General features: G+C 41.3%; 2 protein-coding genes across 3 annotated transcripts in view; one reads left to right on the top strand and one right to left on the bottom strand.

Moving 5' to 3' along the window:
• The first annotated feature begins 1,142 nt into the window (after positions 1-1,142).
• LYPD1 (LY6/PLAUR domain containing 1) lies at positions 1,143-24,465 on the top strand. The gene is made up of 3 exons (XM_033163794.1): positions 1,143-1,508; positions 3,517-3,654; positions 24,212-24,465. Exons 1-3 carry the CDS (start codon positions 1,457-1,459, stop codon positions 24,397-24,399), a joined length of 378 nt encoding a protein of 125 aa, XP_033019685.1. The 5' UTR covers positions 1,143-1,456; the 3' UTR covers positions 24,400-24,465.
• GPR39 (G protein-coupled receptor 39) overlaps positions 24,138-26,140 on the bottom strand; it is a 119,119-nt gene continuing 117,116 nt past the window's right edge. For both annotated transcript variants that reach the window (XM_033163779.1, XM_033163770.1), the window contains exon 3: positions 24,138-25,352. In XM_033163779.1, coding sequence (XP_033019670.1) covers positions 24,826-25,352 — 527 coding nt within the window. In that variant the 3' untranslated portion in view covers positions 24,138-24,825. The remainder of the gene's footprint in view (positions 25,353-26,140) is intronic.

Raw genomic sequence — 26,140 nt, 5'->3', positions numbered from 1 at the left:
CCCTTCTTTTCCAAGTGCCTCAGGCAGTTACAACAGGCGGCAAAAGCGCAACGTATATAGTCTAGGATGGGAGAAACGTCGCCCACCCTGGGCACAACGGAGACGAGACGCAACGAACGCGCCAATACAGACACTACACCGGAGGCTTTTTCCTAGCCCGCAGGAAGGCGCTATCGGCGTGGGACAGGCGGGCCGCGGCCCTCCTACAGCGGGCGGGTAAGTGAATGACTCCCCTGCCTCGTCGGCTCTCAGAGCGTGAACTCCCACTCGGCCTTGATTCCAGTTCACGTTGTCTACGGCCAATTAATGTGTTCGCACAACCACAATCGCGCCCATAAAAGCGCGGGGGGCGGGGAGGTAGCGGCAATCAGAGCGGAGGAAACCCACCTGTATTAACCACTAATTGCAAAATTACTTGAAAGTGGTTGATTGATTGTAGCAGCCAACTAATCCACTATCGATGAGTCATTTTGACTATTGCATCTCAACCGCGTTTGTGTGGTTTGTTTTATTTATTTATTTATTCGTTCGTTCGTTCGTTTTAAAGGCTGCTTAGGGAAAACTGATCATTGTTTCAAGTGGGAGAGAGCGAGTCTCACAACCACACACCGTCCTAAGGCGGCGGCGGAGGAATCTGGCGAGAGTATGAAAGGGGGAGAGACAGCGTCAAAGTGAGCGTGAGTGACAGAGGGAGAGAAGACGGGGGGGGGGGGAGGAGAGAGAGAGAGAGAGAGAGAGAGAGAGAGAGAGAGAGAGAGAGAAGCCTGAGCAAAAGAGTAAGCAGCTGTTTAAAGTTGGTCCACGAAGGGGCTATTGTACTGCTGAATGTTAGATGAGTGTCGATCTTTCCGTATCCAACTGGGGACGCGGCTGCGTCGGAGGAGCTTCCGCGTTAGCCCCGCAGGTGGGAACTGAGTGGCTGACCGCCGGCCTCCCCCCTCCCCAATCGCAGCTGCGGCGCGTGCAGGTGTTTGGAGGGTGGGAGGGGCTCCTCCTCCCGCTTCGCCTCTCCAAGCTGAAGGATTCTGCCTGTCTCCATAAACTTTCTCCCTCCTTCCCCCCTCCAGGAAAGGGGGGGCATCACGTGACCCCGGGAAGGAGGGTGGGGGTTATTCGATGGGTCTCTCTCCCCCCGCCCTCCTCTCCCTCTCTTCTTGGCTAGGCGTCTTCCGCTGTAGTTTCAGTCTCTCAACTCCGGCGAGGCTGGAGGGAGCTCTCACAGGGAGGAAGAGAGGGAGCCGGGGCTCGGGCGGGCGATGCGGACTGAGGCGTCGCCTGCTGCCCCCGGAGCTCCTCTCCGCAGCGGCTGCGGCAGTCGCACCAGTCCGACGAGGCAGAGGTGCGCGGCTCTCCCGGCGTCGCCCGGCTGCTGCTGCTTCTGCTTCTACTGAGAGCTGCCGTGCCTTGGCCAGCGTCCCCTACCGCCACCGCCAGCACCTCCGACGGCTCCAAGAGGATGTGGCTCCTCGCCGTGGCTACAACTTTCTGGGGATTGTTGCTGGCGCCAGGTAAGAGGGGACCGCCCGCGTAGCCGACCCCCAACCCCCGCCCCGCCGACACGAATCGGTGCCTGCCCGGTGCCAATGACTCCTCGCCGGCACTCTGCAAAGTTCGCGCCTACCATTCAACAGCTGCTGCTGCTGCTGCTGGCACCAACTCTGCAGCTCCCGCCCCAGCCAGCCAAGAAGCCGGCGGCGGCGGCTCCTTTTGCTACCGGTCTCGCCTGCAGCTCTGCCCTGCCCTGCCTGGCAGCTTGAGCCACCGCCGGACCCTGGCTTCTCTGTGTGCCTCTCCCGAGAAATGCGCGGGGTCACGCAGCCCACCCGTGGTCATCGCCGCCTCTGGAACCCGTCCGCTTCCAGAGGTCTAGCTCAAAGCAGCAAGGAAAGCTTGTTTGCCCATCCCTGCTGCGCTTATTTCTGGAAGAGAAACTCGGCTTTCCAAGGAAAACTCGTCTGTGAGCTTGCACTTGCCTTAGGGACGCTGCCGGGGCTAGCTCCCCAGACAAGCCCAGGGAACTTCCGCGGGCAGATCGCAGCAAGCCGTAGAGCAGCAGCCCCAGCCCAATCGCTCCCACAAGTCTCCTTTCCCCTATTTCCCAGGGAGGGGTGACGATTCACATTGGCATGCGGTTGCCCGGGAACCCCTCCGCTTAGTCGCCAACCAGCAACCCTCGGAACAGAGAGGATTCTTCTCTGTCTGTGCGTTTCGGTTACCCTCCCAACTCCCGTGTTCCTTACAGAGCCCTTTGGTGTGGAGTGTACTTAATAGTTCTCCTGCAAACTACCTTAAGGAGCAACAAGGCTAGGGCTGCCCGTCAGGAGCCAGTAGGCACCTGTTTAAGTAAAACAGCCCAAATATCTACTGCCTGGCTCCACGAATTGAATGGGGAGGAGGAAACTCGACTGACTAACGGCAACTATTCGGCCATCCTTGGGCAGCTGAGCTTGATTTTCCGCTGTGATCGCACTGAAGCCGGTTCCCTGCCTGTTAGCCCGATCAAACCGCTCCTTCCAATGATCGCACTTCTTTATTTTAAGGAGACATTGCTAAAAGCACCCCTTCCCACCCAAGAGCCCTCGACTGCCAATGGGTGTGGGGGCGGCAGTAATCGCGTTGACTATCCCGTCCGGATCTTTCCATAGCACCCAAATCCTCCAGGAGCGTTGGGAGTTCTAGGATGGATGCCCTTGCTCAGGCACAGCTCCAGCAAACAGTAAATATGGGGAAACTCCCCGGGCCCTCCCTTAAACTTCCAGAAGGACCCTCGTTTGCATGATAAAAGAGGGAAGCTAAGGATGCTTTGCAGCTGTAATTGTGCATGGCAAAATAGTAATTAAATCATTGCAATTAATTAGTAGTTAAGTAAACCCTTTGGCACAGAAAAGCTCTGGAGCACATCTATTAGGAGGTTTACTTTTTCGGTCATTTGCTTTTTAAAAGCCTAGTGCTTAAAAAAACCCAACCACAACCCTACACCAAACCTTTTAAGAAGGAAAAGGAGAGAGGACAAGATGGTGAGCAAAACAGATCAATTTTGCTACTGCTCATTATTGTTCATTCTGCCCCCTGCTGGATACAGTTTAGGTTGATGAAGCCAGAAGGGTTTGAAAACTTGGAAGCTAACATAACTGATAATGAGTTTTGCCCATGTTTAAAGATCTGCTGTGGAATGAAGTTGGCAGGTTATCAAAGGATACTATATAATGATAAACCATGGTGTTAGCTAAAAGGACAACGGTTACAGCCAGATAGAGAATGAATGTGTATGTGTGTGTGTGTATATGAGAGAAATTAAATAAAAGGAAACTTAATATACAGCACAATCCTAAGCATGACTGCTCAAAAGTAAGTGCTACTGAATCAATGGGACTTGCTTGCTTACTGCAAGTCTTTATGCTTATGAAATAAATCATATTGAGTTCAATGGGGCTTGTTCCTATAGAAATAAATACAGAATTTCTGCATTAAAAATTATTCTTAGCACATGCTAAATAATGTTTCTTTCTATTCTAGGATTTGCTTTGCAAATACAGTGCTATCAGTGTGAGGAATTTCAGCTAAATAATGATTGCTCGTCCCCAGAGTTCATAGTGAATTGCACTGTGAATGTCCAAGATATGTGTCAAAAGGAAGTCATGGAACAAAGTACAGGTAGGGTAAACTATATCAGTTCTGTCTCATTAAGCCTCTTCCCTTTTCATTTTATTTCCTGTCTAATTCAACTCCATAGGTAATTCAAATGCATGTTTATAACACCTTTGATTTGAATTGTTAACCGTCCCATTCATTTATTCTGCTGTATGTCACAGGGTTCATCCTTCCACTTTACATTGAAAATGCTAAAGCTTACTTACAATAAGTTATCAAAACTACAATAAAACAACACTTGTGGCCTCAGACCTCTTTAGAATACTCGGGAATTAATAACAAGTTCATTTAATCTCATTACCGTTAATTACACGGGCCTTCTCCCATCAGTTGGAGGGAAATGTATTGAATTAGTAGCTGCCGTTATTTACTCTAGCAAGTCACATACCCAGTGGTTGATCTTTAGGGAGAGCGGATGTGGTGAACTGAGCTTTCGGCCATTAAATATAATGGAATTGCATAGGATGGGCTGAAGGTTAGGAGGCTCTGCTTTGGTCTTGGGAATAAGGGTCCTAGATCATTTCCCATGTGGAATTTCACACAAAAGGGCATGCTTTGCAAAAGTATCTGACAGTCTGTTGGCTGAAAATGTTGATGACATAAATTGTTCTTCTGTGTACCAAATCATGCAACATGGAAGGATTATATTTTTTTTAGCAGCATAAAGCACGTGATCCACAAAACTCCCATTGCTGAGTTTAATGCTGGTTGCTATCAAACATGTTTTGGATTTACAGTTGTACCTAGGGGAAAAAAAGGTATTTGGCATCTATGGGAAAGCCCATATAAAACCACTGATTCTAACCCTTCCTGAAATAATATCTAGCTTTGAAATCTCTAGAGGGGTGAAATTGTGACATATAAAAGCAAGACAACAGAAGATGTGGAGAGTATTGTGTATCACTGACATTGGAGATTATCATCCATTTTGGGAAGAGTAGAATATATTTGCTAAGGAGATCAATAAGTTATGCCTGTTGAACTAGGAATGCTTCAGCACCCATGTCAGTAACACTGGGACCTATCTGATAATGGAAGATTTAAATATATAATTACAATATATGTGGTTAATCATAAAAGTAACAACAGCAACAAACCAATGATTGTATAGTGAATTGGGCATTTTTTGTGGTAAATGAAACAAGTGCCACAATAACCATTATTGGCTACCAGCGTTTGCATCTGCTTTTGTAATTTGTTTCCTCTTTAAAACCCATGAAAATGGATGAGAATTGTCAGTTCAGTACATAGCTACTCCAGGTAGAAATTCTGTAAATAAAAGCACTAATCTTCTAAATGCACTGTTAATGATCTATCTAGTTGTAAAGAATTGGACAGTGGTGGCGGGAAAATATCTGTCTCTGCTCTCTGAAAGCATGCAATAAAAGTATATCCCCAAGTTCAACATGTAAACATTTGGATGCACAACACAGAGCAAACATTTCCTCTTAATCCTCATACTGCCTGGAAATCCTCCTGCTAAAGAGAAGTTTAACACCATTATGATGCTCTTTAGAACTTAAAAGCAATTTTGGAAAAGTATCCAAAATACAATTTTTAAGACTCTCACAATAACACAAAACAGAACATTCATATTTCTGTAAAAATATAGAGAGACTTCAGTGGATTGAATGGGAATGGGGGCTGAAAGGCCATTAAAAAACATCCCAGCGGAAATATTAAAGTGTTTTCCTTAGTTGTGCTTTTCGAGCATTGCTTCTTCTGCCATAATATTTTTATTTCAACTTGCAATTTAAAACTTTTAACAGCCTCCCAGAAACCATTTTGGTAATCTTTTAAGCTGAAGGTTAGCGAGGCAGAAAAATCTGTGCTAGCAGTAGGCCTTTATCTGGGAATGGCTTGCTTAAACCTTTGGGATACCTAGATTTTTAAAGTGATGAATTTGTTGGAATTTTTAAAAAAATCAGATTTACTGTACTACTGGATTTTCAAACTGATTGCTAAAGCTACCATGACTATGTTAAGTTCAAAGTAAGAACCGTTCTAATTGGATCTTAAAACATTTAGAGTGACATAAATATGCTTTCCCCACTGGAGAGAAATTGATTTGTAATGGCTTCAGTAAGAGAGAGCCATTTTAAACGATATTTTTCTATGAATTACTCAACCTAAGAATCTTGTACCAAGTTGTAACAATAGTACCCGACTTAACAGCAGAACTTTCCCTATGCATATCAAGCAGCAGTACACGTATTATCTTACTGGTCTGCTTAATTTCATATGTAAATATATTTATAACTTGGATCAAGAGTTTCCATGATTGATGACATTTCTGTATATTCTTACCTGTATCAAAGACATCCCAGTCTGCAGTTAACCCAATAGGCAAGACAACAACACTGATTTTAAATCAGTTTTGTCCCATTGCAATCAATGGGATCAAGGTTGTGATATTGAGCACTCTTACAAGAATATTCCATTCACACTAGTAAGTCTTAGTTCCATATATGTGCTTAGGATCAGGTTATGAGTAGCTAAATCCAAGAGATGGTAGATTACAGGGTACTGTGAAACAATTCAGGGCTCAAATAATTACCTCTAGAGCAGTCCATAGATTTCAGTAGTGCTACCTACATCTTTAGGATTATGTTTATTAGTGTGATTGTGTTCAGCTAGATTTTTGTTTGCTTACAGATACTTAAAAATGTGTACAAAATAAAATGCCACATTCCTACGTTTTAGCATGTGCCTAGCTCAACATTTAACATACCATTTTCCAATGCTGCTTACTTTTCCACTTGTTTAGCACTGAAGAGATTTCTTTCTTTTTCAAAGAGAACCACTCAGTTTGAATTTTTGACCCAATATATAAAATAAATAAAATTGCAATCTTGCAAGTACAGGTTCTCCTTTTGATTACTAGAGCTAAAATCAAATTAGTATAGATTTAATAGTTGTTGTTTTGTTTAGTAAGATATGCATTTCTCTCAGTGCACATGATTAAGGTTTGTGTAAATCTTACTTCAAAGTGAAATGCAACATATTTTTGTACTTTATTTTAAAGGCAATGTTGTATTTTAAATTGTTGCAACCATCGTAGGACCTTAGGGTTAAGGGCAGGCAAAATAATAATAATACTTTAATTGAAAGCATGTTAATCGTCCAAATCAGTAAGCCAGTAGATCCACACACTTGAACATGCATTCATCTATTTTCCTGTTTTGCAATCTATAGGATCACTTATTTACATACAGTTAAATATATTATCTACATGCTAATGGTGGCAATGTGACACACGTTTGTTAGTAGTCATTAAATGGAATGATGACACCTACACAGGTCAATTTCCGTACTGATTTTTTTGTTTGTTACACAGTACTCAGGCACCAGAGCCTCCCTTTTATCTTAGATAAAGGGACCCTGACCATTAGGGTCCAGTTGCGGACGACACTGGGGTTGTGGCGCTCATCTCGCTTTACTGGTCGAGGGAGCCGGCGTACAGCTTCCGGGTCATGTGGCCAGCATGACTAATCCACTTCTGGCAAACCAGAGCAGGGCACGGAAATGCTGTTTACCTTCCCGCCGGAGCTGTACCTATTTATCTACTTGCACTTTGACATGCTTTAGAACTGCTAGGTTGGCAGGAGCTGGGACTGAGCAACAGGAGCTCACCCCATCGCGGGTATTCGAACCATCGACCTTCTGCTTGGCAAGCTCTGTGGTTTAACCCACAGCACCACCCGCTTATCTTAATCTTTATCTTAATCCAGATAAAATAGAGAACCTGCGACTTCTTAGATGTTGTTGGGAGTGTCAACTGCCATTAGCCCCAGCCAACATGACCAATGATCTGGGATGATAGGACTTGTAGTCCAACAATACCTGGAGGGCCACAGATTTCTCACTTGTAGGCAAAAACACAAGAATGGCCTTTTTAGATTGGACCAACATCCATCTAATGTACAGAGTGGCCAATGTGATGTTTTTGGAAAGTCAAACTCAATGCCCCTCCCCCCCTTGTTCTTAGTTCTATTATCTGGGGCTTAGAAGGCATACTTCTGTCATTTTAGGTATTGTAGCTAAGAGTCCTGGATAGAACTATTCTCCATTAACGTGTGTGTGTGTGTGTGTGTGTGTGTGTGAGAGAGAGAGAGAGAGAGAGAGAGAGAGAGAGAGAGACTCTTCAAAACCACTGATCACAACCACATCTTGTGATAGTGAATCCCATGCATTAATTATGCACTGTGTGAACCACTACAAATTATAGGAGACCCCCAGGTCCTAGCATTGAAGCAATGCTTTGGGTTTTTTTTTAATGCTATGCCCAGTTGTTCACAATTTTGCAAATCTCTCTCATACCATCCTCCAATTTTAGTATGCCTTTCCCCATACACACACCAACAAGTTCTAGGCTCTTCAGTCTTTTCTTATAGGAAGGTCTTAAAACAGTAGTCGAAAAAGCTGCATTAATTTTCTTCAGTTTGTCCTTTTAGCAACAGTGCAACCAAAACTGTATACAGTAGCCAATGTTATATGGGCAGACTTACATGTGTGTAATGGACTTTCCCAGTGCCCCCTCCCCCTCCATTGCAGTCTCACGGGCCATGATAATTTCCCCTGTGGATCAGAAAATCCTTAGGAAAGGTGTGGGAGATGGTTCAGAGGCTGCAGCTGGAGACAGAAATGCTGGCAGTTAAATGGAAGCAGCTTGTTTATGCAAACTACCTCACACATAACTTTTAATGATTCTGCATGTTGTTGAAGCCCATGCACCACATACCAGGTTTTCTTCCCTGAAGGATACAGGGGGCTACAGAGAGGAAGGGTCAGGAAAACCCTCTTGTGCAAACAGATTTCCACACACATAATGTTGAATACACTAAATGTGTGCGCACCAAAAGGTTTATATAACAACATCCTAAAACTTGCTGTATTATTTTCAGTTCCTTTTGTAATTATGAAGTAGTTTCGCTTTTCACCATCTTGACGCCTTTTAGGATATTTGAGTAAGAGGAAGATATCGGCATATTTGACTTGGATTCAAATCTTAGCTTGTGGGGACCCCCGCCCCCAGCAATTTTAGATCTCCCGGCACCATTTCTTCATTTGGAAACAGAATTGTTGTGGCTCAGCTCACATAGTTAGCTAATAAAGAATGATAAACCAATTTATAATTAAGTGCCATGTAAATGAATTAGAATGTACTTCATTGAACATGATTATTGGTCAAGACGGACCCATTTGTAAGTTATACAAACTAACATGCAAACCTTTACTAGAGTAGTTTCTAGCAGTGTCCAAATCAGAATCAATCCATAGACAAAACATGACTGACAGAGAAATTTCAGAAAATCCAAATTTAGGAACATAGTAATAGCTTGGATTGTAAATTATTTAGTGTGGATACTAAGCAACCCATAAAATAATCACATCAGGCTTCTACAAACAATGCAACATACTTTCATTGCCTAATTAAAGAGAACGAAATGGTTGTACAAATAGTGGATTTTCACTAGCGAAAAGCACTTCTATAAATTGAGACACCTGGTTTTTGTTGATTCCACTACAAGCTGTCCCATGCAAAGCTGCTCTTCACAGCTGTGGAACACTCTAGAATAGGATAAGGAGTGTGATGGGCTGCAGTAGATGTGTGGAGGAAATTGGTTAAAATGGATACTCTGCCTCATGTAAGTGGTAGCACTTTCTGCTTAGCAGTTCAAAGCCAGCCGTTGGACGCAACCCAAAGTTTTCAGAGATAATGGAGGATGAAGGAGTTTAGATTATATAGATGTAGAGAGGTAAATGGGGTGACTGAGGGTAAACACGTTATGGATATGTGACAAATATTTATCACTAATTAAGGAAAGTATTCAGCAACAAAGCTGGTGGTAGTTAGTGATTGCCATCTTGGCTCTTGATATTAGTTGTCTAAATTCAGTTTCCCTATCATGGCAAATGAATATGGAGAAAGAAATTGAGAGTAGGAAGGAAGAAAAAAAGGGGGGGATTAGGTGCCTAGCCAACTTCTAGGGAATGTGTGTATGAGAGAGAGTGAGTGAGTGTATGTGTGTATGTTTTTAAAAATAAAAATAAGGTTTCTGAACTTTTACTGTTAAGCGGCTTTTAAGCACATATTTCCCATTGTTTCTACTCCATTCATCTGGTATAAGATGTGCTATACCATTTGTAAGAGAACCCGAAAAATAGTGGTATGGGCTTAAATACTTTACTTTTTTAAAAAAGAAAACAATAAAGTGAAAAACTAGAAGCCATAATGTCAAACTGTCCAGAGAGCTGAATTTCTACTGCAACTGAATTCACCAGCAACATGATTTCCTTAAATAAAATGTTTGGGATTTTTTTTAATACATTTGTTCAGTTTACAGTGGCATTTTCCTGGGTATGCAAGGTTGTATAAAATGCTACAGTGCAATTAAAGCAATTACTGTAATTGTGCACTTCAGCTAGTATGTTAGGAAACTGGGTACAGTGCAGATTAATAAATGCTGTTTTTAAAGCTCTGCAAAACAAGTTATTTTCGTACTAATTATCAGAAACCAAGAGAAAAACTAATTTTGAAAAAGTTCCCCTTAATTATTTAACTCATTGATCTGCTGCATGTGTAATTCAACGGCTGTCGCATTCAGTTTTGCCTTGCTATGACCATGTTGAGCTTTTACTACAATACAGCTGCAGTGCAGAACAATCGATTGCTGAGTTTTTGTTTTTCACCCACCTGTCAAAGGTAGAGGAGCCTCTCCCAGAAAAAGGTGACATACTAGTTGCATCAATGTTAAAGGTGCACATTCCCCCCTTACTTTAGTTAAGAAAGGTCCCAGCTCCTTTTATACTCTCAGGAACAGGAGTTGGGGAAAGGATACATTTAGATTTTGGCGGGAACCAATCAGAGTAAGGATCCAAATTGTGCCAACAAGTTAACCAACAGCAACTGTCACCGCACCTGTTTGAATCACTCTGGAGTGGGAAAGTGAAACTCATGTATACATATTAAACCAATACATAACACTTTGTATCCACATCTTTGTGTCCACCTACTTCAGTGCTGTGTCTACTTCAGTGGTTTTTCTTTTTACCAATGCCACCAAATCAATGGGTGGGGGCTTGGGGGATCAGAATAATTTCTTGGGAGGCCCTCACACTAATGTGCCTGACGTTCACAATAACTTTTAAACTCTGTATTAAATACTGTGCGTGTAGATCAAGGGTCAGCAAACTGTTTCAGCCATGGGCCGGTCCACTGTCCCTCAGACATTGTGGGGGGGCCGGACTATATTTTGAAAAAAATTATGAACGAATTCCTATGCCCCACAAATAACCCAGAGATGCATTTTGAGTAAAAGGACACCTTCTACTCATGTAAAAATACGCTTATTCCCAGACCGTCAACGGGCCACATTTAGAAGGCGATTGGGCCGCATCTGGCCCGCGGGCCTTAGTTTGGGAACCCCTGGTGTAGATATTGTGAACCACCCTGTGATCCTCGTATGAAGGGTGGCATGAGAATATATAAAAATAAAATGTGAATCTACCGGGGGGGGGGTACTTCTCAGGACTCTGCACTGGAAAGAGGGCTTTTTTGTTTAAAAGCACAATCCTATCCTTAATACAGTCCTTTAAAAAGTAATGGTGCATACATTCCATATTACACAGTTTGAGTATCCTGTCCAAACGCATTCTAATCGTACTGGAGTGGTAACGCTTAACAAGAAAGGATGAGGAGATGTGCATCTCTTCCTATATAAGTTATTAATGAAATAGGCTTCCCAGAGGGAGAAGCAGGGGCATTTGCTGCCTTGGCCCCTGGACACCTGCACCAAGTAGTGGCATTGCAGCCAGTTCCTTACTGTCAGTGTTTGTCTGGAATAACTTTATAGTTACCCATATCTGAAGCACCCAGCTCCTGTCTGTCGATGATAAACAAGGCTGCATGCAATAAAAGAATTATGGTATATGTTATTAACTTTCACTATATGCTATAAATTCAGAGCTTCAGATATATTACCATTCAGGAAGTGTTTTCAGATGCTAAAGCTGTAGGGCATGTTCTCTTATTAATAAATTGCTTCCATCTTACGGTTGCCTGTAACACTACAAAGGAAGCAGGAGATGAACTAAATTAAGTGCATTAGATAAGGTGAAACCATGGAGAGCTTATAATAAATTGCTTTTTTTTAAAGTACTTTTAAACACAGTAAAGCAGTGATGGAGCTAGAAGTTGACTTGAAGTAGTTTATGATTTGGAAAAAAAAACCATGAAAAGAATAAAAATGCAAAAAAATTGATGGATTATTTTAAAAGGAAGTTGCAATTTCTGGTTGAGCGACTTTAATTTCTCACAGTGATATGGACAATAGCTTTTATGTTTTTCCATTTATTGGACTTGTTCTGAGGGGATATACAATGATCAGATACGGTGCCCACAGGCTGCTATCTTAGCAGTTCAGTTCTAAGCTTCCAGACTACTAGAGTGTGGTTTAAATTTCACATAAAAATGAATAAATTCCAGAACAGTTTGCAGTGACCTTATTCATTTAGTGCATATGCACTACACTCCCTTTCCCTTCTAAAAGTTTATTATAATGAAAAGTGGATTTAATGCCAGCAATCCCTTACAATTTATTGATAGGATCTCTGGGCAAGCATCTGAGTATTCTTATCCACTGCTAAACCCAAAACACCAAAGGGCTAGAAATTTATAGTACTATTGCTGCTAATGATGCTGTCAAAAAGAACTGAAAGCACTTCAAACAATCAGTGGTAGGGTGCTGTTTGCAGACAAAACAATGATATAAGGAAGCTGCCTCATAAAACTCTGGTGGCTGTAGATGTCAATGTAATATTCTTAGTCTTGATGCTCAGACATTTTGTTATGGGCTCACATAGCCTTTCCTACATAAATCCCATCTTTCCATTGTTTTAACTTCAGTGTTGTTTTAAATATGCATATGTGCTTAGATTAACTATAACAAGATTCTATCCACACACACCAATCACTGAGGTTTGCAAATCTGGTGATAAGAGCAAGCCTTGCTGGTGCACTGATTTAGACATAAAGGTACACCACAGTTAAAGAAAACCATGGAAGGGGAAAGGAGGAATAATCTGTGTAGCAGGGAGGTTAATTGAGTGTGTACCTGAATGGCATATTCCAAATTTCCTAAATGTTATTGGAAAATCAGGATCCAGACTTCATTCACATAAAAATGCTTCCGTGTACCATTTACAAGAAGACTTAAGAACAACTGAGAAAAACAACATGCCTAAACTTTGCTTCAGTGACTCCACAGATGAAAAGAACATGCCAATCCCCACACTGTCTCCAAAGCTGGATCTTACTATAAAGTAGAAATGCTGCATTTCTACAACTGCATTAGGAATATCATGGATACAGCCATTTATCTGTGGTATTGAGTTGTACACTATGAGCCATACACGTATCATTAAGTCAGTGCCATATATGGTTTGCTTGAAAATTTGAGAAGAAGAGTTTGGATTTGATATCCCGCTTTTCACTACCCGAAGGAGTCTCAAAGCGGCTAACATTCTCCTTTCCCTTCCTCCCCCACAACAAACACTCTGTGAGGTGAGTGGGGCTGAGAGACTTCAAAGAAGTGTGACTAGCCCAAGGTCACCCAGCAGCTGCATGTGGAGGAGTGCAGACACGAACCCGGTTCCCCAGATTACGAGCCTGCCGCTCTTAACCACTACACCAAACTGGCTCAGGAGATACTCTGACAACAATAGACTTTAGCTGGCTTTTTAAGACTCCCCACCACACAAACCACCCCCATGTTGAGCTCCTACATCTTTTTCCCTCCCACACAATGCAACTACTAAGCACCCTGTTCATCTTCCCAATTAACAAGCCTCTATCCCTTCCTGTTCTTCGGGTCATTCCACACCACTACTTTAATCTCCAATATCTCCTTCCTCTCCCCTTTCCTGCAACTTTTATCTTTCTCACATGCAGTTGGTGACAAGGGAGAAGTTCAGGACAGCCATTTTTCTTTTCGGCATTCCATCCTTCTTGCTTTCTCAAACAATGGCATAAGTTTGAGTAAAGCAGAGGTGGAGGCACACTAGATTAAAATAATGGTGGAAATTGAAGTAAAGCAAGGACAGAGAGGTGCTGAAGGGTTGTGGGGTTAAAAAAAAACAGCAACAACAACCAGTTTTAAGGTGGAATAGCAGAAAGAGGTACAACACAGAAGCTAAGATAATAATAATAAAAACCACTAACTGAGACTTTTATAACTCCCTTCTTGCTGTATGAACACATTGTCCCTTTCCCACTGTGTCACCTCCTGCTCACTCAAACCTCTCCCATTGTTTCAAATATTTTTGCCCTCTCAGTGTTGCTCCATCACTGCTTTATTTAAGTTACAGGTGGGTAGCTGTGTTGGTCTGCCATAGTCAAAACAAAATAAAAAATTCTTTCCAGTAGCACCTTAGAGACCAACTAAGTTTGTTCTTGGTATGAGCTTTCGTGTGCATTTCTGAAGAAGTGTGCATGCACACGAAAGCTCATACCAAGAACAAACTTAGTTGGTCTCTAAGGTGCTACTGGAAAGAATTTTTTATTTTGTTTTGCTTTATTTAAATCTCTGCTGTTTAAAACCACCAATCTCCTCTGTCTCCTTCCATCTCTGCTTTATTCTGCTGTTGTTTTAAACTACCACCTTTTCGTTTTCAGTGATCTCTCTTCTCACTCCCATCACATGGGCTCTGCTGTTGCGCAACCTGCCATCTCTCTTATCCCCTGCTCCTGCTGACTTTATGCAAATCGAGTAGTGAAGCCAACAAGCAAACAAACAAAAACTCCATTGTGAGCTGTGTGGTGACAGCCTTACTTTTTATGCATATAGGAATATATAGGTGTGCAAGAGCATCTTGTGTAGAATATATGTGCTCATTCTACATGAGACGCTCTTGCACACCCATGTTTGCAGTGCTGAACACTATACAGTAAACTGGTGAAGCGAAGACAAATATCTTAAAACACTCCTGGGAAACTGCAGTAGTCCCACAGCAGCCTCCTGGGGATTATTCACTGCTTAGCCCTGACATTTGGAGATGTGTACATTTTGCTTACTGCTTATGGTGTTAGGCAGTGTAATCATCAGTGTACACACAACAGGAATGCTTGCCATATAATCAACCCTTGCATAAATCAGCCCTTAGAGGAATGTAGCATCTTATCTCATAAAAATTCCTCCTGCCAAAACAGATTATTGACGAATTACTTCATTTGTTCTAGATTCAGGTAGGTAGCCATGTTGGTCTGATGCAGTGTGTATACATACATATATATGTGTGTGTGTGTGTGTGTGTGTATATAATTGTCCAGTATGATAAAAGAATTTACTAGAAACACCTCACTCTTAAAGCAGAATGGTAATAATTTAGTGAAACATACAAATTAAACAGCGTGCTGCTTTTTATACATAATGCTACCACCTCACTCCCACTTCTAATACATTTTGAATTCCATTGGATAAATATGTGAAAACAGTGCTTCCTCTGACTGGTCAACAATGATAGACAGGGATTCTTATGAGAAATGCTACAGCAAAGATTATGAGAATATATTTGGTAAAAGGAGGACATATCACTCACTCTATTTTATGGTTGTGTCTACATAGGTATGATCTCTTTGGTCTTGTTTTTACACTACCTTGATTACTAATTTATGAAGGGTGTTGTTTAAAAATCTTTTAATAAAATAATATATATATCCAATAGGGAGAGTCTGCTTTTCAGAGTCATTTCGGAATGTTTTTAAAGATTCCTTGTAGGTCATATACCTGAGAATATGACTGTTCTACTGTTATTTGGACCTAAAAGACATGGATCAAAGTATCAGAATAGAAAAGGTGACAGAAAACCAGAGACTTCGTCTTCAGGACTAAGTAGTTACACAATTGTAAATTTTGTACTAAAGTTTCATCTCAAATGATTAATTATTTGGGGACAGAAGGAAACTATCAATGTTGCACACCGAAGCAAAAGAATGATAGCTTCACATGTATATACCAATGGAAGCTGAGCTGGGTGACCAGGCAAGGGATCATGGGGTTATCGTGGTCAGTTTAGTGTAAACACTGACTATGTGGCATCTATTAAAAAGGTCAATTCCATGTCAGGGTCATTAGGGAAATGGTTGAAAATGAAACAAGCAATATCTTATGCCTTTATACAAATCTATATAAAGTCTTGGAATACTGTGAGGAGGAATTCAGCATTGCATTCTTATGATTATTTCGTCAGTGCAAGCATTTCTGCTTGCCAGGTGGAACAATCCTTTCCTCCTCTCCACATTGTTCCAGGTAGTTGGAAGGGATCCCACGGGTCATCTAGTCCAACCCCCTGCAATGCAGGAATCTCAGCTGAAAGCATCCATGACAGATGGCCATCTAACCTCTGCCTAAAAAACCTCCAAGCAAGGAGAGTCCACAGCCTCCCAAGGGTGACTGTTCCACTGTCGAACAGCTCTTACTGTCAGAAAGTTTTTTCGTGTGTCTAGTCGGAATTTCCTTTCCTGCAACTTGAAGTCATTGGTTCATGTCCTACTCTCCAGAGCAGGAGAAAACAAGCTTGCTCCCGCCTCCATGTGACAGCGCTTCAGATATTTGAAAATGGCTATCATATCTCCTCTTTTTCCAGGCTAAACATGCTCTCTTCTGCACATACCTTCTGAGATAGGGTCCTTTTTCTATATTGTAGATGTGCTAAGATGGGGAAAAGGATGACCAAAGTGATCAGGGTCTGAGACAACTCCCTTATGAAAAAGGTTCCAATATTTATGGTTTATTAAAAACGTGAGTTAGGATGTGGGTGTAAAATAATTCATGGTGTGGAGGAAGTGGAGAGAGAGATTCTCTCCTCTCATACTACTTGGACCTGGGTTTGGCTAATGAACTGCAGGGTAGGAGAGATTCAAGAGAGTCAAAAGGAAATACTTGTGAGTTCATTTCCACAGGATGTTGCAATTGGTACAAAATTAGATGGCTTTAAAAGAGGACTAGACAGATTAATGACTCTTAATCCTGATCAGGTTCTTTTATTTCCCGTATCAGAGGTATTGTCCCTGTGGACTGCTAGCAAACAACAGCCAGAGAGCGCTGTTCCTCTCATAGCTTGCTTGTAGGCTTCCCAGAGGTAGCCACTGTGGAAATGAAAAGCTGGACAGATAGGTCGGTGGCCTGATCCAGCAGGGCTCTCCTTACATTCTTAAATTTATCAGCATACAGTACATTTATTTTATAAGAAAGACAAAAGTTTGATATGCTGTCCATACATGCTTGGACTCACCAGCAGTATGGAGGTTTTAAAGCAGAGGTTAGATGGCCATCTGTCATGGATGCTTTAGCCAAGGTTTCTGCATTGCAGGGGGCTGGACTAGATGACCCTTCAGGTCTCTTCCAACTCTACAATTCTATGACCTGGGAGTCCAGGGTTCAAATCCACATTCAGCCATGAACTCGCTAGAGACTTTGGGATAGTCACTGCCTCTCAGTCTACTGCACCAAGTCTCCCCCAGCGGGGGGGGGGGGGAGAACACCATGGTTCTTTGAGTGCCTTAGCGAAAAGGTGGAATATAAATGCAATTTTAAAAAGATCTGAGTGGTGCTGCAACTGTGTATTAAAATTTTGGTTAGAACTAAACACAATGTAATTTGAAAGGAGGTAAGGAATGCTATCTGGAGGGGAAGAAAGAACAGGTAGTTTTTAAGTGCGGATCGACACTTCCATCAAAGCAAATGGCTTTAAAAGAAATTAACTTACACACACACACACCACACACACACACACGGGAAAGTTTGAGAAAGGAGAGATAAATGGGCCCATTTACAGGAGACCCTTATCAGGAGTGAGCTGAAAGCCTTTATCAGTTTACGCACAAGGTATTCAATCTTGTCTTTATGAACAAACAAATGGGAATAACATCCAAGAGAAAACAGTCATAAATCACAAAGTGTATCATTAAGAAAAGAATAATTATTAATTACTAGCCTGTCTATATGATGTGCTGAAAATTAAATTTAATGGAGGCAGCAGAGATTGACATGAATTATGACCAAGTCTGCAAATGAGAGAGGGAGTTGGGAAGAGTGAGAGAAAATGTAATGCAAATTTTTCTCCATGTAAAAGGCTGGGGCTTAGATCCTAATTAGACTTCCACAAATGGAAAGACTAATTCTGTGTGTGAATGGAATTGAGATGCTGTAGAGGAGTTTGCCCACTGGGCAAGGTGAATCTTAAAAAAAAAACATTTCTGTTGGTGTTGTCCTGGAGTAGAACACAGGGCACAATCCCACCAGGAGGTTCATTGAGTTTTATTGAGGAATGATGGAGGCTGTATATTATCATAGGATCATAGAATTGTAGAGTTGGAAGGGAACCCAAGGGTCATATAGTCCAACTCGCTGCAATGCAGGGATCTCAACAAATTGTATCCATCCAATTTGAAACCGTACTGGACCCATTAGCTTTGCAAATGTGCTAACAGTTTTATTGCAGTTATGTGGTCCAGTTATCTATATATAGCACAATTATTTGGTTCAAATTAGTTCTCATTAAGACACAGATTGCTTTTTGGTATCACCTGGTACAGAAGTTCCCAACAAAAGATTCTGCCACCAGTTTTATATTCCTAAATGAGCTGTCACCAGTGCAATACATAATGGGGAAAGAGAGCATTTCATGAATTGGCTTTATGATCATAAAAGGATAATGACCACAGAGCAAGAGGGATAAAGGAAAACAGTAGACATTGGAAACTAGAATCTACTTGGTTACTTGGTCTTTGTATGGCTAACCTGTTTCTTGGCCACAGATGGAGATTGGCCAGGTCAGAACTGAGGTGAAATATCCCATGACATATATTCAACGGTTGGTTACGAATGGGTCTCTGTGTCATTTCAACACATCCAGTAGACTAACTACACAGTGACAGATTCTTTTCTGAGTAGAAACTTATTTGTAGTATAAGCAGTGCAAAACTATCAAAGCCAAAGGATGTTCATCTAATTCCAAGTGAAGAATACAAAGATGGGTTAGCTCCTGTTAGGAATCCAGTCCTTACCTTTTCCCTAGTATTAGGATAGCAGCATTTGGTAAAAGGAGTTTTTGCTTTTTTAGAAATGTAGTCAAGGAGAAACATAGTACACTCTGATTATTATTCAATCACTAGTGAAGCCCAACTTGCATAAGCTAAAATTTATTTCACAACACAGGTAATTTATGAAAATTTTTTGGTTGGTACTCTTTTATAGTTTTGTTTTCTTACCCACCATTCACAATGAAGTTCTAGGGCATCTGCAGCATATGAGGTGGATCACATAATGAAGGTGTTAGATGCATCTTTGGGGGAATAAGTTGCATAACTTTGGAGCTTTCAGGTTTTTAGTGATATTTCAGGTGGGAGCACAAAGTAAGTCTTTTTAGATGCAACAATCTTGGCATTTGTAATTCCAGTGGCTTGGAATAAGTCAGTTGCATTTAGCTTCCATTGCAATCTATGAGTTTTAAGTTAAATCATTACTAACTTTTCAAACTGATGACAGTAAGTCCCAAGAGCAGCTAACTTTTTATGGACCCAATTCAGTGTGCTAACTTGACAGAAATCAATTATCTCCAATGTGCTGTATGTGATTCTGGTTTCTGCAACCTGAATGTGTTGTTTGGTGCTATGTTACAAAAATGAGAGAAAGAGGCAATGAAAGGAAGAAACTTGCTCCCTTTTTAAAGTATTGCTTAGCCCAGAGGCACTCCTGGGAATTATTTTCTAGAAATAACAGCATTGGGAAAAGAGATCAGGGGACTAACCCGGGGGCACTGAAGACTCCATAGTCTCTCAAGGAAGATATTAAATGATCAGACACATTTAATGACAGGTTGGTTGAGTTACTATACCAGCACAATCCTATTCACATTTATGCAGAAGCAAGTCCCACTGAATTCAGTGGGGCTTACTTCCAGGTAAGTGTGCACTGGATTGCAGCTTGTGTGGCAAGATGCCAATTGTTCCACCAGATATTGGAAATGCAAAGTTTTGTTAGTTGTCGTGACCATAGACACTATGTGCCATATCATTGTCCGAACTATAAAATGCATAAGGTGTAGCTTGTGATAATGTGTTTCCATGAGTTGTTTCTAGATGAGCTGTTGAGTTTATGGTAATGGGTGATTAAAAGTGACATTAGATGGCAAATTAGTGAGTTACCACTGCTGCATTTGTTGTTCAATATGTCTGAAATGCCAGCATGGAACTGATGGTTTCAAAGTGTTTGTCACTGAAAGATGAATTCCTGCAGGTTTGATTGGACACTCAGCTGTTGCACAGTTAGGTCTTTTGAATAGAAGGATTAAACACAGCTCATCCCAATGTCCTAAATGGAAAGCTTGGCATTGAGCTACATTTTATGAGCATTTTACCTCATTTGGCTCTTTGTGTTATTCAGATTTTTAAGTAGCTGCAGGATTGTTACTGCTGAAAGGCAGATATGAAACCTTTCACCTTAGGTTTTTCAGTTTGCATTCAGCTTTCAAGGACTGATACAGTCTCTTTCATCTGCTGTTACTGTGCAAAATGTGAAGGAAATAAATACATGACTTGTTTTTACAATTGAAAACCCTTGTTTTGTTTTTGTGAGTTTAGCTGCGGAGTGAGGCATGTGTAACAAGCTCTGGTAGTCCATAGTAAACTCTTTAAGCAATTAGGAGATTTGCCCTTTCTTGAGATTCTTATTTCTTGCAGAGCAATTGGTCTTGAATTCCTTTACATCTACGGCCCTCTGCTAGTATGGCTGCAGTAATTCTCACAGATGTGCTAAAGGCAGCTGGGCTACAGCTCCTACCCTTGATAACTGGCAAGGCTAGCTGGGAGTGACAGGAATTTGAGCCAAACGACATCTGGGGAGTCACAGGTTCTCTTTCCCTGCTGTAAAGAGCTGTGCCTGCTGCAGCTGCCATGACCATGTGCCAGCAACTATGCAGGAAATAGTAATCTCCTGTAAAATTCATGTTCTGTATGGATGCTGATCACAATGGTCTGGATTCAGTGTTTGAAATTAGCCAAGTGCATTTTGCACCTGACCTATTGGCCACCTGCGACCAAGTGAAGATGCCTGGGCACTAGCATGGTGCCTGACATCTCCGCCATCTGGAGATCATTGGATATTGACTGTTTTCACACACCAATACCACATCCTGTAGGATCTGCACAATCAGAATGAATTTCAGGAACCAAAATGCTTTTTTCTGGGCAGCCTGGGCAGGAACAGTGAGTAACTTTATAGTTATATGTTGTAGCTTGTCTTTGCTTACCCCACCCCACCCGACCGCTATGCTCGCAGTTGTGAAAAATATTCTTAGGTTATAAATGGACTGTGTCACCATTAAGAAAAAGAGGTAGGAATAGGCCATACATATGTGGACTGCCCCTGGATAAAGTGACTTTTCTTTTTTAAGTTCTCAAAGTTCTTAACCTAGCTCAAGTTTGTCATCTGAGCTAGCTGGGTGTTTAACTGAGAATCAATCAGTCAGTCCATCATTTGAAAAATAAGAATTTAGACCCATCTTGCCATTAAGTGGCAACTAGAGATTCTGGTGAGTGTAAATTTGGTTTAAGGAGCCATTTGGCACCTAGCTTACATATCTAAGTTTCTAACAGTGTCTGGATTTGACTTGTGATGAGCAGAGTTCCACGCATGCTGAAGGGTTGAGGAGACAATTGTTGCCAGTTGCCACCCCCTGTGCCTCATGAAAAGGTGTTATGGCGAGTTAGGAAATCCTCTGGAACATTTCTGGAGGGTGGTGCCGGGACAGGCATGATTAGCAAAAATTACTCCATCTTTTCTTCTGACATAGAGCCCTACTGGATCCTGGTCTCTTCCACGAATGAAAGGAGGAAGCCCTTCCATTTACAGCTGGGTTAATCTCAATCCACACCATGCCAAAGCCAACCCAATTAGGCAGAAGTTGGTATAATACGTCTGTAACTGGTGTAGGGGGCTGTTGCAAGTATTCTACTAGAAACGTGTCTGGAAGTGGTCTCAATCTTTATCCACTAAGTAGGATAAAAAAGGTAGAAAGAGATACTTACTGTACTAAGAGAATTAGAATAAGCCACCCTATGAATTATATATGTGTATTTTCTTGATTACTGGTGTATTCATACATGATGAATATTGCATAAAACCTGGATAGCTCAGTTGGTTATAGTGTGGTGCTGATAATGCCAAGGTTGCAGGTTCGATCCCCATATGGGACAGCTGCATATTCCTGCATTGGAAGGGACCCCAAGGATCATCTAGTCCAACCCCTTGCAACTCTACAATTCCTGATTATAATGCTAGTGCTTCTGTCCTGCTTTCCAGTGTTCATTTCAGACTGCAATACAAGTTTTGTTATGGAACTGTGGCTTTTTGACCTCTATACCAGTATGTCATGCTAAATTTCATTCACACTGGTTGTGGTTTGACCCAACAATGAATGTCATTGAATATTCATTCACTGTTCCACCACCCTTCCCACACACGTGGGCTTCTATTGTCTATGATTCAGCCATGAAAACAGCAGGAAAGAACCATATGCTGGTATACTTCCCCAAATTTAGTCACTTCCATGACTTTCTAGGTCATGGGGGCTATAAATGGATTTTCGTCCCCTGGAACTAAGTAACATAGAAAGAGCACTTAATGTGTGTTGTGTTCCATTAGTTTTCTGGAAATGGCTTCTATGCTGTGTGGAAACTCAAATATGATGTGGAAATTAACAGTTTGGGGAAATGGAATAAAACTGTTGGGTGAATGCAGCTACATAAATGAAGGAAACCAATAAATTATAATAAGCATAAACAGCTGTCACGACTTGCATTAGTAAAGCAGACCAACTCTCATTTCATAGATTTAATTGCACTGTGTACATGGTCCATATACATAATAACAGAGACTTAACTGTAGGCTGGTCCACTAACCCAATTCAAGTGAATAAATCTTAAAGTATACAGTATCTGCTATGTGTGGGAGACGGGGGGGGGGGGATCCACTCCATTTCCATTAAATTCAAGCTTCTCACGTGCTGTATTTCCCACAAGCTACAGAAGTTGTTTATTCTCCAAGATAATTGTCTCCAAAATCATGAACCTTTTAGTGTACCCTGCCTGGGTTCTAATATAGTGAGGGAATACCTAAACGTAGCACTCTTTATTAGTGTGTGCAGTGCCGCTTACAGCTTTTACTCACAGGCATTGCTAAGTTAGTAAAACTTGTCTGTTCTATTCCATTTTCCTGCTCATAAAATGTGGTTTTCCATGCAGACATGTTCTATGGATCAGGTGGAATACACCGTGTTAATACAAACATTCTGTCCGCATAAGAGCTTGCCAGATGGAACAACGCCCCCACCCTGTGTGCTGTTCTTAACTCCCTCTGAACCAATTTTGGTGTGTGTGTGTGTTGTGTTGTGTTGTGTTGTGTTGTGTTGTATACACACACACACATACACATATAACATTTAAAATACATATTACACACATTTAATTACAAAAGGTGCAGAACAGTCTCTAGAGGGCTTCTTACAAGGCAAGTCATTTTGTTCTGACTTCTGTTTATCCAACTCTCTACAGTAGCCTAGTTACAAGGATGGGGAAAGAGAGAATATTTATAATCTTTGTGTTTGTGAGTATTGCTCTGTAGATTCCAAATTCTCTAATGAGCTTTTTCTTCGTTTGGAGGTGATTTCCTCCCCACAGAAAGTGTATAAAATGAGAACTTCCTTTAGCACGTTGCAAATCAGAAGCATAAAAACAATTGTGGGTCTCCTTAAGCTGTTTGGAATGTGATCAAACTTCCATGTACTCAAATCTTAAACAGGTACAACTTTTAAAGTTTTAAAACCTCTCTTTAAATAAAGTTCTGTATGCCACAAATGTATTGGATTTACAATTTCCGGGCTTTGTGGAGAGCAAATGGGGGATGGGGGGAGCTTTTGAAAGTGTGGGAACTTTATATAATATAGTAGCAGAGTTAAAGGTTCTTTATTTAAACCTGCACAGTGGCAAACGGCTGATGACTCATTTGAGTCTTTCATCCTTTTCTTGATTGTCAGTCCCTATATCCCTCTCAAAATAAAGATACACATGAATCTGATTAATAACCAATGTAAAGTAATTTACTGACAGATTCATTCATGTACATATTTATGTTACAAAACAAGATATAAACTATATAAACTATATTAATGAATCTCTTGACACATCTTTAAGTAGCAGCAGCCTAACCAACCAACAGACCAAAGCTAACTGACACAAAGTGACAGTTGGTTCTCCCTTAGAATGTTGGACTTGACTGACATCATCCACATTAAGAACAGTGCCATTTATTTAAAGCCCTGCATTTCCTGCTGAGATACACAACAGGTGATGGTGGGCTAAGTCCTTTGGAAATGCGCTGAGAATCAGAACTACTATTAGGGGAATCTTGGCAGCCTATTTAAATAGAAAAAAGAGCTAACATACAGTAGAAAGCATGTTTGTTCATATGAGGCTAAATAAACTTTTGTTCTGTGTCCATAGGGATCCTGTATCGCAAGTCCTGCGCATCCTCTGCAGCTTGCCTCATGACCTCTGCCGGATACCAGACTTTCTGTACTCCAGGGAAGATAAACTCTGTTTGTATAAGCTGCTGCAATACTCCACTCTGCAATGGGCCCAGGCCAAAGAAGAGGGGAAACTCTGGCACCATGCCAGGGCTGGTATATTAACAACCATACTGCTCTCTAGCTTGGCATTTTTAACATCAGTACACTGCTGAACTCTAATGGAATAATTTTTTTTGTTATTGGTGTCTTGTTGTCCAGGCACAGCTGGTTTCCATTGTAATGTTGCTGTTTGCTTCCAACTGCTAAAAGAAGAGTTTGATTTGAAAAATCCTCAGCAACTTCGTTAGCAGCAGAATACGTCTAGTTGTCCTGTCTTTCTGGTATGCACTTAAAAAAAAAGCCGTCACCCATGTAGAACCCATATTCATTTATGTTACTGGGACGTAGTCTATCGAAACAAAGCACTTAAACTTGGAGGGTGCAACCAAATAGATTGCAAAAACCCTTTGTGGTGCTTATTTATTTATTTTTTAAAAATCCAATTTTTAGCATACTGTATCATCTGGCTTTGTTTTTTTAAATGTGGATTCACAGTTCGTGTTCACAAAGTCCATTTTGGTTAGCAGGGCTAGGATCTGTGCAAGTCTCCAGTGGCATCGTTTTCACATTCAGCTCCAGTGATTCAAGACTCAATTTCTGCAAACTGCAGCCAGGCTTGGTTTCGCTCTGAAAAGTACTTAAGAAAACCTTGTTAGCGCTCTTGGTGGAAGACTTGCGCACGGCGGATGACGCGAAGATCAATGGGCGCCGCGAGCGGCGACTATCGGCTGCAGAATTCAAATTGGCTCTTAAAAGCTTCTGTTTGTTGGCGTGTTCCAGTGTCAGGCGACAGCGGAGGACCTGAACAAACACATTCCGGAACTGCTGGGAGGAGATATTGTACAGGAGCGGGTTCACGACGGAGCTGAGGTAGAAGAACGTATTTGCTATAGGTAGCAGGGTGATGTATGCTCTAAAGTAGGGGACTGTCCAGTCCTGCTTAGGTCTAGCAGCAGCCATGATCCTTCGAACTTGATTTGGCAGCCAGCATATTGCCAGAGAGGCAACGATCAATCCTGCAAGCAAGAAAGAGGAAAGAGAAAGCATGTGAAAACAAATCATAAAATATTTAGTATCAGTTCTGCACTTACCGGCTAGGAAATGACACCAATTTTTCAGTGTTTTGCCTGACAGCTTCTTCTGCCAGTAGCAAAATTTGTTCCAAGGAAGGGGAAAAGAAGGAGCAGAGTGAGGGAAAAAGCAAGCCACTGATTCAAGGTCACTGCAGTCTGTGCTCCGATAGGTATTATATAATATTTAAAACTGCATTTCTCTTTACTAGTTGGCATTCATTACGTTCAAAAGACATTGTCTTTCCTCAAAAAATTATGTATATTTTTCTCGTTCCTGCTCCCTTCCCTTTTCCTTCATCCCCCCTCAATTATTTTAAAAAAATACAGCCATATTAGAGCAGGCAATACCCAAAAGATGACCAGATTCTGTTTATATTTTACAATACAAATATGCATACAACTGTATATTTGGCATTATTTTGGTAACTTTTCTCTTACAGAAGATATTTTTACGTACTGTGTGAATGGCTCTTTATGATAAGGAGCATATAATGGGGCTTTCCAGGAAAAAATCCAGTTGAATTAAAATATAAAGTAAATGGCACAGGAAAAAAAACACTCAAGCATACAATGGAAATGGCAATAGTTGCAGTTAATATGAAGTATATTCAAAACTTTGATATCCCATGCATTTGTAGTCACCTATAAACACATTTTCTCCACTTTATTAGGCCCCGGTGTTTTTGTTTTTCAACACGTTAGATTTGTCCTTGATCCAGTACCAGGCCCAC

This window comes from Lacerta agilis, chromosome 1 (genome assembly GCF_009819535.1).
Source record: "Lacerta agilis isolate rLacAgi1 chromosome 1, rLacAgi1.pri, whole genome shotgun sequence".
Taxonomy (NCBI): Eukaryota; Metazoa; Chordata; class Lepidosauria; order Squamata; family Lacertidae; genus Lacerta; species Lacerta agilis.
The sequence above is the reverse complement of the archived record's forward strand: the minus strand, read 5'-3'. Positions and strand labels throughout refer to the sequence as shown.

Bases quoted from the DNA above. Each gene is read 5' to 3' on its own strand.
- LYPD1 (XM_033163794.1), top strand. From the start codon at position 1,457: ATGTGGCTCCTCGCCGTGGCTACAACTTTCTGGGGATTGTTGCTGGCG. The intron at 1,509-3,516 runs GTAAGAGGGGAC...TTTCTATTCTAG, and splicing joins GGGATTGTTGCTGGCGCCAG to GATTTGCTTTGCAAATACAG. The intron at 3,655-24,211 runs GTAGGGTAAACT...CTGTGTCCATAG, and splicing joins AGTCATGGAACAAAGTACAG to GGATCCTGTATCGCAAGTCC.